Source organism: Schistocerca serialis, chromosome 1 (assembly GCF_023864345.2).
Source record: "Schistocerca serialis cubense isolate TAMUIC-IGC-003099 chromosome 1, iqSchSeri2.2, whole genome shotgun sequence".
In the NCBI taxonomy this organism is placed as follows: Eukaryota; Metazoa; Arthropoda; class Insecta; order Orthoptera; family Acrididae; genus Schistocerca; species Schistocerca serialis.
In genome coordinates, this window is record NC_064638.1 from 524828975 (window position 1) to 524841254 (window position 12280).

The window sequence follows — 12280 nt, forward strand, 5'->3', positions numbered from 1 at the left end:
ATTAAACATACTTGTTTCGACGTGCTCTCTCACATACTATCAGATTTTGCATTTAATTTGCAACTACTGATTTGGAAATCAGGAACATAGCCTTGACATAGTCTCTTATTCATACTTTTATGGTCTTATTGTCAGATTTAGGTAATTGATAATTCATCTTCCAATCACATCATCAAAAATTTCTTAGACTTTGAGACTGGCAGTGATCTGAAATTTTCAGGCTTGATAATTCTTTCCATGTGATTTTGTGTTATTCTTCAACAATTAATTTTCATGTGAGCATGTCACTATCAAGATAATGAAACTTTGCCTAGGAATGGCAGCTGACAATGTTTTTCTTTGTAACTTCTCATGATGCAACTTGTCCAATTCTCTCAGGCAAACCGCATGATGCCTGGCCCCGTAACAGTATCAGGCATTTGAAGGTTTGCAGAGAGAAGAAACGTTTTTGTATCAAGTAAATTACTGATTTATTTGACTGAACTAGCATAATTTAGAATGGCTGAGACTCTGAACACACATAATGACACACAAGAGTAAATGTTTATGAATCTCTGAAAACTAGATCTTTATCTGAATGCACACTGAAACTAAATGTAAGCATGCAAAATTTTTACAACAGTTTATAGTATACCAATGTAATTTAATATTATGCCAAATCTCTCTCACCAGAAAACTGATAGACCAAAAGAAGGATAAACGTCTTTCATTCCTATTGTCACAAACAGATGAGTACATTGCAAACTTAACAGAAATGGTTAAGCAGCACAAGGCAGAACAAAGCAGAAAGCAACAGCAACAGAAAGAAAAAAGGGTAAGGCCAGGTGCAATCTTAATGTTTAAATATGTGTGGAATATTGTTTCAGGGAGTAATTAGTTTTAGAAGACACAAAACTTAAACTGATTCACATTGAGTGCTGAAGTACAGTTTTTTTGGGTGCATATTATACTTGAGATCTGCAGTAAAATATTTGATTTCTCAGACTTGTTATACATACCTAGTGTGTGTTTAGTTATTGCCTCCTGTCAGCCATCCCATATTTTAGTTTATGTTGTAGCTTCATTTATGTATATAATTGTTATAGTGGAGTTAGAGCCTGCAAATTACAGAGAAAACAATTTACAAATTCACAATAACATTTGCTCCTGTTACCAACCCAACTAACCAATCCCATTAAACCACCACTTCTATGAGTTTAGGAGGCAGGGCTGCCCCAGATGGAATCCATTTTGCGGATTAACCAGCAAGGCTGGTGAGCCATCCAGCCTGGATGTGGTTTCTAGGCAGTTTCCCACATCTAGGTAGATACATCCTGGGCTGCCGTTCACATCCCGTTTCAGTTACAAGCTACGAAAACGTATTCAAAACGGTACTGGGCTGGCATGCAGGTCCTGCTTTGGATACATGCTATGTAAACATTTTCAAAACGGTTTCACATTGGAAAATAAGATTTATTCTCAACATAGACAGATCTACATCTATACTCTGCAAACTGCTGTGAGGCACATGGCAGAGGGTACGTCCCATTGTACCAGTTATTAGGGTTTCTTCCTGTTCCATTCACATAAGAAACGCAGGAAGAATGATTGTATGAAAGCCTCTGTGCATGCAGTAATTTTTGTAACCATATCGTTATGATCCCTATATGAGCGATATGTAGGGGGCTGTAATATATTCCCATAGTTTTCATGTAAGCTGGTTCTTGAAACTTTGTTAATAGACTTTCTCAGGATAGTTTACGACTGTCTTCAAGAGTCTTCCAGTTCAGTTCCCCAGTATCTCTATGATGATTAAACAAACTTGTGTACATTTGTGCTGCACTTCTCTGTATAGGTTCAGAATCCCCTGTTAGTCCCATCTGGTAAGGGTCCCACACACTTCAGCAGTATTCTAGAACTGATCACACAAACTATTTGTGAGCGAACTCCTTTTTAGACTGATTGCGCTTCCCATTATCCTACAAATAAACCAAAGTCTACAACGTGCCTTACCCACGACTGAACCTATGTGATCATTCCATTTTGTATCCCTACAAAGTGTTACACACTCAGGCATTTCCGTGAGTTGGCCGATTCCAACAGTGACTCATTTATATTTTCGTTTTGTGAAGTGTATCATTTTACATTTCTGAACATTTAGACCAAGCTGCCAGTCTCTTCACCATGTCGAATTCTTATCAAGATATGACAGTATTTATGCTGCTTTCTTCAGATAGTACTTCATTATAGATAACCACATCATCTGCAAAAAGCCTGATTTTACTATTAATATTGTCTTCAAAGTTGTTAATATCCAGTATGAACAGCAAGGGGCCCAACACACTTCCCTGAGGCACAGCTGAAGTTACTTCTACATCTGACAGTGACTTTCCATCCAAGATAACATGCTGTGTCCTTCCTACCAAAATTCCTCAATCCAGTCACTTGATACTCCATTTGATCGTACTTCTGACAAGAAGCATAGGTGCGGAACTGGTACAGATATCACCAACTGTCACTATCGTTGCGAAACCCATATAATAGTCCTTATCCTGTAGAGAAATGTGAACAGGCCAAGTTGAAGTAGTAGTAAAATAATGGCATTTGCATATGTTATCTCGTTCCGTCATCTCTTTCAGGTATCTTGCTTTCTTATGTGATGCCTTATTGCTAGTACGAGAATCCTTGTTGATTTTAGATACGAATGACTACGTTGTGACATACGTTTGAACTGAAATAAATGCCACCACCATCTTCTTCATCATTCTCAGAGGCAATATTTTAGTTTGAGAGACTGTGTAGCTAACATTTTCTCTGTAATTATTTTATTTTCAGAGAATATGCAAGCACTAACTTTAGTAATCACAGATACATTTGTCTGTAAAAAGGAGAAATTTGACTATTCAACAATTAAATGAAAAGTTACTGTAGGTCCATGGTCAATGGTGGAACAGCAGGTTCAATTTTACTCTTTTACTACGCTGCTAAATCTCCCTTGAGCAGGTTTCCCAGCTGACTACTCATTTAATCACCAAAGAGCCATATTTCTTCCGTCAGACCCCTCTCTTTTGTTTGCTGTAGATTAATTTACTTTCTAAAGCAAATTTTAACTATTGCTAATGTCTCTTTTCTTTTTATTTTGAGAAGGCTGTTCCTTTGTAAGTATTTGTAATAAACTTGTTCCAATTGAAATATGATATTGATGTTGTTGATTGCTGGAGATTCACAAAAAATGTTGGAAATCTCTACAATGTTTAGTGTGTACAGTTCATATATCTTTTCCAGATATGCTGAAATTAATACAGTTAAAATTGGTTGTGTTTCTAACATTTATGTACACATTCCATTCTTAATGTTGCATGCAGAATCATGTTATGACATTTTAACAATTTTGGATTCTTATTTACTTCAAAACATTGTCACTGTTCACCTATGGCAAACACATGAATCATAATTTCTGTAAATGACACATCTGTTCCTTAATACTGATTAAGTTTAATGTTAGATTCTAATAGAATTAAGTAAGTTTCCAGTTATGTTTGCTTTTAGACAATGACATTTCCATTCCCATTCAGTTCAACATTTCCTATTGCTCAGTAGAACTTTCTGTGGAACCACTTGCAGTGGGTGTCCCTTGTAGTGTTTATCTTGTTTAACACATTAGTGAAGTATATGCACAAGATGGACATGAGACTCAATTGCTCATTAATTTGTAAAATTGCTAATGTTAATTAAATTCTGTAAATCAGTCAGTATTTTAGGATGAGACAAAAGACATATTCTATTCAGTGGCCTGCCATGCCAATTGTGTTCAGCATCTGTGTCCAAAATCAAGGAAGCTCCCCTTCTATTATTTGGAAAAAGATGGCAAAAAGAAAACACATATCATATAATAACTATTTTTGTGTGTCTGGTAATATACTTATTGTAATTATTATTACAGGATTAATCAATACAAAGATTAATTAATAACAACATCTTATTGTATTCCTGTTATCCTCCGCCAAACCTCTTTATCCAGCGCATCTTCCTTGTCGATACTGCAATGTTCCATTTCTCCATTTATGTGGACTGTCCAAGAATGTCATGGTCTTCCGTGTGTTTGTCTGCCAGGTGGTTTCCATTCATAAACCTTCTTTGGCCACCGATGATCTAGCAGTTTCATTATGTGTCCGTACCATTTTAATGATTTTCTTTCAATTCTATCACTGTATAATTTGCCTTCATTCTAGCTCTTACTTCATCATTAGTTTTTCTTTCAATTCTTGATGTTCCGGCACTCCTATGCAAAAAATTCTTTTCCACAGCTATTAGTCTTCTTTTGAAATCAGCATTTTAAGATCCTTGGTTCTGATCTATAGCATAGCACTGATCAACCATTATCTTATCAACCATTATCTTATCTACTCTTTTCTTATTGCTGTTGGAAACATTCTTATCCCACCAAAAAGAATTCATACATGCTAACACTTTTCTACTTTGCCGTATTCTGTATTTTATTTCTGTATGTCCCAATCCATTTTTATTAATATGTGCCCCGAGATATTTAAATTTCCCTGCCCGTCTCATAACTGCTTTGTCATTGATGTGTACTTCAAATTTAGCATCACTATTCACCACCAAATACTCTTTTTTTGTTAGACTCCTTTGTCGTCCCCATCTGTTGTATTCTTGATATAACCAGCATAACATGAAGTCAAGGTCATAATCATCGTGTGCTATAATAGCTTGATCGTCAGCAAAACTTAATGAAAATATCTGTACATCATTGACAGTAATTCCCATTCCTCTGCAGCTGTTCTTCCAATTTTGGAGAGCCACTTCCACATATAAATTGAACAAGATGGGTGACATACTGCAACTTTGTCGCAAACCTTTAGTGACATTAATAGGTTCCAATAACTTTGAACCTCGTTTAATCTGTACCACATTATTTCTGTACATTTCAATAATAATTTGTAAAAGGTGATCATCCATACCTATATCTTTCATAGCTTCTATCATCTTAGATCTAGGGCCTTTATCGTAAGCTTTTGCTAATATATCTTAAATACAAATTATCATATTCACTCAGTTATAAGAAATGGTTTTTACCAAATTTGTCAGTCTAAAAATATGGGGTCATCTTATATTTGCAGATTAAAATTGCTGCTGAGATCAACATTTTTACATAGTTAAATAGATAAATATAGTGATTGTCTTACATTTACAGATGAAGCTGTAGCTGTTGAGGTTTTGTGCAGATTTATTTTTTGGAATGCAGAAGAGTAGGACTTAGCAAACAATGCGTTCATTTGAACAAGCTCAAGATTTCCCGGTATGCTGAAGTGCTCGATACAGTATTGACCTTGCTCGAAAATCAGGTGACATTTGACTTGACGTTTGACTTCCTGTGCCAGTGCAATGTGCAAGGGATATGTGTGAAACTATGTACTAGCCACTACAACAATCTAATGCTCTGCTTAAAAAAATGATGATTTTGTGAACCACTCAAGGAAATAGCATTAAATTCTATCAACTTACGAAGTTGTCGTACATGTATGGATAACGTATACGTACCGTACATTCATGCTGCATTTTAAAGTAAAGGTAACATGTAAAGGCAAAAATCATTTCTGTCAAAAAACATTACTTGATTCTGAACCCAAGTCAGTACTCTATTTGGTTGTGACAAACTGTAATGAATTACCAAGTGAGTTGAAAATGAGGAAGTCTGTTGCTGTTCACATATTAGAATACTGGTGAAAACATGAGCAGATTTTAATCAGCTTTGGAGCAAGATGGAAGATGGTGAAATTAAGATGAAGTGAGAAAGAAAATTAATCTAGAATTAAATGTCGTAACAGATGAAATAAATCACATTGTACGACCCAAGAAATAGCATCCTATTCAGAAGAAATAGCCAAATATTTGTAACAACGATGATTAAGTTTCACAGTTATCTTGTTAGGATGATGAAAATGATGATTAAAAGTAGTGGTACCACAAACGATGGACTAAATAAATAGAAAAGTCAGTGAAGATAAAAAAGAATGTAAACAGTTTCTTTTTATCTATTTTATTACTCCTTGTATTATCAAAATGTAGACAATGAATAAATGGCCTAAGTTTAGAATATAAGTAATGTTACTTTTTAAGCAGATACTTTATAGCAGAGTAAGTTTGTAATTTTGATTAGACAGAATACGTTTATTTCTTATTTATTTATTTTTTCTTTCCCCCACTTGAGGAACACCCTTAAAAAATGGGGGCCGTCTTACATTCAGGGTTGTCTTATACTCGAGTAAATACGGTATAAGAGATTAAGGATTTTATTTGTTGTATATCATATTTACCCGATTATGTGATGAGATTTATTTCCCAATCCATCATTTGAAAAAAATAAAAGGTTGTCATATATTCACAGACTAAACTGTTGCTGCTATGGTTAACATCTTCATGTTGTTTAACAAAGAGTGTAGGATTCTGCAACAATCCATTGCTCTGCTTAAAATTTGACAATTTTGCGAAACTTGGGAGGAAACAACACCAAATTCTATCATCCTACAAATTCTTGTTGTATTTGAACAGCTTTGCAGTGAAAGTTCTCGTAGATGTATGGATTCTGTGAACAAACCTATGCTGCTTTTTAAGTAAAGGTAACATCCAAAAGTAGAAGTGTTGTCCTCCAAAAAATATTACTTGTTTCTGAACCAAGATCAGTATTTGATTTGATTATGAGCAACTATAATGATTTACTAAGCAAGTTGCAGATGAGAAATTTGGTATTAGAATACTGGGTAAAAATGTTGCCAGCTTTTGTTTGGCTTTATAACATTATGTGATGTTCAGATGAAACAAGAAGGAAAATTTGCTGAGAATGAAATGTGTAACAGATGAAATAAATCATATTAAACTGACTACAATTGTACATGAGAATAAATTACAGGGGTAAGACCCATAGTGACCAACAGACGTCAGTAGATCGCGGGAAGAGCACAAGTTGGAGAATTAGATTGAATCGTGAATATGATCTTTTATTTAGGTATTGTCACAGTTGCTCAAGCACAGCACTACAGAAGGATTAGAGGGGGTCAATGACACCAGTTTGGCTGAGAACTACAATGACTGTGGGGTGGGGAGTGATGAGTGGGCAGTAAATTTCATCATGTTGCTAACTGTGGGAATCTATTCTGCATACTTTGGCGTTATGAACATTTATCATGTTTAAACTGTAGTTTGCCTTAATCAGTTTGTAGTCAGAATCAAATTATTATAACAATATTATGAAAAGGATAGTTACTACCCACTTTATAGTGGAGATACTGAGCTGCAAGTAGGCTCAACAAAAAGACTGTCACAAAATGTGCATTCGGCCAACAAGGCCTTTGTAGAAAGGAGACGACAGAAATGCAACAAACACACAAATGCACGTGTGCATGCCCCCCCCCCCCCTCCCCACACACACACACACACACACACACACACACACACACACAAACGTAACTCATACACACATGACCATAGTCCCTGGCAGCTGAAGCCAGATTACCAGCTTCAGCTACCAGAGACTGTTGGTCATGCTTGTGTCAGTTGCGTTTGCGTGTGTGTGCGCGCGCGCGCGCGCGCGTGTGTGTGTGTGTGTGTGTGTGTGTGTGTGTGTGTGTGTGTGTGTGTCTTGTTGTTGTTGTTTTTTGACAGAGGCATTGTTGGTCAAGAGCTGATTTTGTGACGGGCTTTTTGTTGTACCTATCTGCGACTCAAAGCATCATTTTCTTGTGTAATACTATCAGGAAGTTGTATGTATTATTCTTATGTAACCAAAGAGGCTAGTGAAATGATATTATAAAGGTAATCTTGATACAGGTCTGAAGCAATTTTGTCACATAGTAATAAATATTTCTGAAGTTGTTTGTAAATGGGCGTTTCTTTATTGGATTGCAGTGTAAAACATTGTGATGATTTTGATACCTTCTGTGGCATGGCCATATAAACTTTATGTTTTACCTTACCACATATCTATTGTACATTTCTCTTGCAATACAGAAAAAGAAAATGGAAAAAAAGATGCGTCGTGCTATGGAACCAGAAGTTATTGCTAGTCTTGCAGCAGAAAATCCACAGACTACTGAAATAAAATATGCTGTGATGGAGTCATCTACTGGTAAGATAACATTAATGATAATATATAATAAGTATGCTTATATTTAAGTTTGTTCTCAGCAGATCATCATGCTGTATGAAATGGAACTGTCAGGTGCAAGTGCTATGCAGCGCTCCTCTTTTCCAGTGATGCATACTACACAAGAAGCACATTTGTTTAATTTTTGCAGGCAAGTAACTAACTAGAAGCATTAGACTTGTGAGCTCATCTCAAACTCTTGTCCATAACAAGATATAATGCTGTTGTTGCTGTGCCTTCTGACTGAGATGGTATAAAAATCCTTGTCACACCCTTTTGCCAATCAGATTTATTGTAGCTTATCTTTCAACTGTGTGACTTGCTTGTTCCTTTCATATGTCCTGTTTCCTTGAATCTATTTGTCTTTTGGCATCACTTCTAAGAGCTCAGTATTGAAGGGAACTCCTTTAATCAGCCACTGCACTAGAGTCACCTACCAAGTAGCATGTGGTGCCCATATTTGCCATGAATATGTATGATGGTACAGACTAAATGAGTCATAAAAAACAGCGTTGAGGGACTGCTGTTATCCATGACTGCTTAAAATTTGTCCACAATTCAGAGATTAGTAAAAGTTATACCCAAGACAAGCATAACTCACTCAGTTATGTACCCAGCGTCATCAGTAAGATTAAGATCAGATTACCTAGTGTGCTACACAAGCTTCCCCAAGTCTCTGTATTGTTCTTCATCATTTTGACAAAATTTTTGCTTATAACAGTTAACTCTAATAGCTGTGAATTTCCCCAGTTGAGATACTTATGATAACCCTTGATGAGATGCCACATGAAACAGCCTGTACAATCTCGGATAAGGAATCTCCCAACCATTTCTCATTTGGCACCCACTCTTTTATTTTGTGAGTCAGTTATGGCACATTGACTGGTAATATTTGCTGTTACACTTTGTAACTGAACATGATGACCTATGTCAAAATAACAATTTACTTCACTTCTAGAAAAGTCATAACTTAATACGAAATAATTGTACTTTATTATTGTATTGTTTTATACCTGTGTTTTACTTTAGCAAGTGCCTAAGCTTGTAATTGTTAACATAGTTTGTTCCTTTACACATATTGCAATTTGTATCTATTAGCAACTATAAGTAGGCTACTGTTCTCGTGTATAATTATGACTTGTTCCATATCCATACAGTTCTCTTGTGTACTGGATCTGTGGAACACGAATAAATAAATAAATAAATAAACAGTCTATTATCAAGTGTGTTGATATCACACATATTACTCATCCTGCATGCAACTGCAATGCAAGAGCTAAATTGCAAATTCCTGTCCAGTCATTCTGAGTTATGTTGTGTGTGTCAGCTTTGTCCAATCTGAACTTGTGTTCAGCTTGTTGGTGTGGAAACTTCAATGTTGCAGTACAAAATATGGTGGCATCCCAATGATATGACAAACACAACAGTTCCATTTGTTGTGAAGGCAGGAGTGCAGAACTCCTCCCCCCACCCCCCCCACCCCCCCCCCACCCCACCCGAGGTCCCCCCCTCCCTCCATACCTCTCTCTTCCTCTCCCCCCCCCCCCAATCCTGCCCTCTCTCACCCAACACAGCAGCTGTCACTAATTCAACTGCTCATGAATGCAACAAAACTATCCAATACTTCTCATTGGATTTCAAAGTATAATAATCTCTTGCTTTCACCCTACTTATTCACAGTTTATTTGTTTCATTTGAATTCTTTGTACAAGAAAACCCCTAATCTTAACAAAATTATGAAATTATCCATCTCATGTTCTCATGTATTCTATGATTCCAAAATAGTTTTCCATAACATGCTAAATGCTCCCTAAAAAGTTTGTAAATGTATTACAGTTACTGTCTGGTCACCCTCTTTAACCTCGTGACACTTCCAGCTGTACCTCAGAGGTAGAAGGCTGCCCAAAATCACAAGATCAAGCAGCATCACAGTTCCAAGAAACTTTCATCTTGAATTGCCTACAATATCACTGTTAGACCAACACCCAAATACAATCAAACTTCTGAAGTTGAACTTTATTTTCTTTATTCACATTCCTTACTGAAAATTCAGTTCATGGTACACACAGCTAGGTGGCATAACATATCAGTAGGAGTCTGTCTTGTACTGCCTCATATATGGCACTGTCACATTCAATAAACAATTTTTGCAGCTACCACAAAAGGTTTTTTTGCAGTCAGCTTAGTTTTGTCGTGTGCATTGCTCACTTTCTTATTTTGGAATGAGTGCAGAGCCTACTCCGGGTCAGTCAGGTACTGTGGGTACAACTCCCACGAAGCAAAAAAGCTCGTAACTCTCATACAAGTTGATTTCACTGAGTTAATTTTATTTGATACATCGTATTAATGCAGATGATGTTTTTCCACGCGATGATGTGGACAAAGAATTGGAGCTATGACCTATTGACAATAACAGCTATGTTTATTGAAATTGTTTCTAGGCAAGTACTGTTAAACCATATGTGTAATGCCTTGATAGTGTTTAGATGCACTATTATTTTTATTTTTAATGATCTGACATGGTAGCGATGGAATTTTTTAATCATATACATCAATCTCTGATGACTTAAATTTGACTTGATGAGCATCCAACCATTGGCTCAGTAAGTTATAGTTTTTACTAACTTCACAGTTCCGTACTCCTGTCCATTTAGTAATAAATGCTGCAGTGTCCTGGACTTGTGGCAGAAACTAAATATAGTCATTGAATATACAGCTGGTTTTTGGCTGAACAGTATAATACATGTGCCATTCTAGTGCTGTCAGGAAGAAGACTATTAATGACTTTCTCAAATTGTGCAAATTTATTTGGTAACTTTTTGCGCTTTTTACACCAAAACAGACAATTTGACTCCCACATAAAACTTCCCATAGTATTTGATACAGGATGAGATGAATGTATTTTTATTATTTCTTTAATAGGATGATTAAACATTCATTACTTCTTTTGATTGGATATGTATAAAGTATCTCTTGCTGTTTTGGTTAATAGGTGTGAATTTATACTACATTCAGATCACAAGTATCAACTTCATGTCTGCATCTTGTTCGGCTTTGATGTTGCATGTGAATTTCTGAACATTTTTTTCAATCACTTCCTGTTGTAACATTTATCCTTTTTATTTTACTACAGGTTGTGTCTCTTATAATAATTTTAAATGCAATAATCACAACAAACTGTAAGAAATTATGTTGCGATTCCCTGGCAATTTCTGTATTTCAAATATGAACTCATGTGATATGAATGCCCTTATAGTTAAACAATTGAAGATCAACTTGCATTTTGTGAACAAAAACATACTTGATGATTGGTCATTATAACTGTATATTTGCATAAGATATATTACCAAATCGTCTCAAAGTACCATACAATAACTAGATTTTTCCTTTCCAAAATCATGTAGTCAGTGATCTATTGACACACACATCTGCGTTTATACTAGGGCAGATCAATAAGTAATGCAACACATTTTTTTTCTCGGCCAATTTGGTTGAAAAAACCGGAAATTTCTTGTGGAATATTTTCAAACATTCCCGCTTCGTCTCGTATAGTTTCATTGACTTCCGACAGGTGGCAGCGCTGTACGGAGCTGTTAAAATGGCGTCTGTAACAGATGTGCGTTGCAAACAACGGGCAGTGATCGAGTTTCTTTTGGCGGAAAACCAGGGCATCTCAGATATTCATAGGCTCTTGCAGAATGTCTACGGTGATCTGGCAGTGGACAAAAGCACGGTGAGTTGTTGGGCAAAGCGTGTGTCATCATCGCCGCAAGGTCAAGCAAGACTGTCTGATCTCCCGCGTGCGGGCCGGCCGTGCACAGCTGTGACTCCTGCAATTGCGGAGCGTAAGAACACACTCATTCGAGATGATCGACGGATCACCATCAAACAACTCAGTGCTCAACTTGACATCTCTGTTGGTAGTGCTGTCACAATTGTTCACCAGTTGGGATATTCAAAGGTTTGTTCCCGCTGGGTCCCTCGTTGTCTAACCGAACACCATGAAGAGCAAAGGAGAACCATCTGTGCGGAATTGCTTGCTCGTCATGTGGCTGAGGGTGACAATTTCTTGTCAAAGATTGTTACAGGCGATGAAACATGGTTCATCACTTCGAACCTGAAACAAAACGGCAATCAATG

General features: G+C 36.5%; 1 protein-coding gene across 2 annotated transcripts in view; it reads left to right on the top strand.

Annotated features, from left to right (window-relative positions):
* The window catches only part of LOC126474648 (ATP-dependent helicase brm-like), a 233501-nt gene that overhangs the window by 72308 nt on the left and 148913 nt on the right, over positions 1–12280 (top strand). For both annotated transcript variants that reach the window (XM_050102137.1, XM_050102129.1), the window contains exons 9-10: positions 673–814; positions 8005–8122. In XM_050102137.1, coding sequence (XP_049958094.1) covers positions 673–814; positions 8005–8122 — 260 coding nt within the window. The remainder of the gene's footprint in view (positions 1–672; positions 815–8004; positions 8123–12280) is intronic.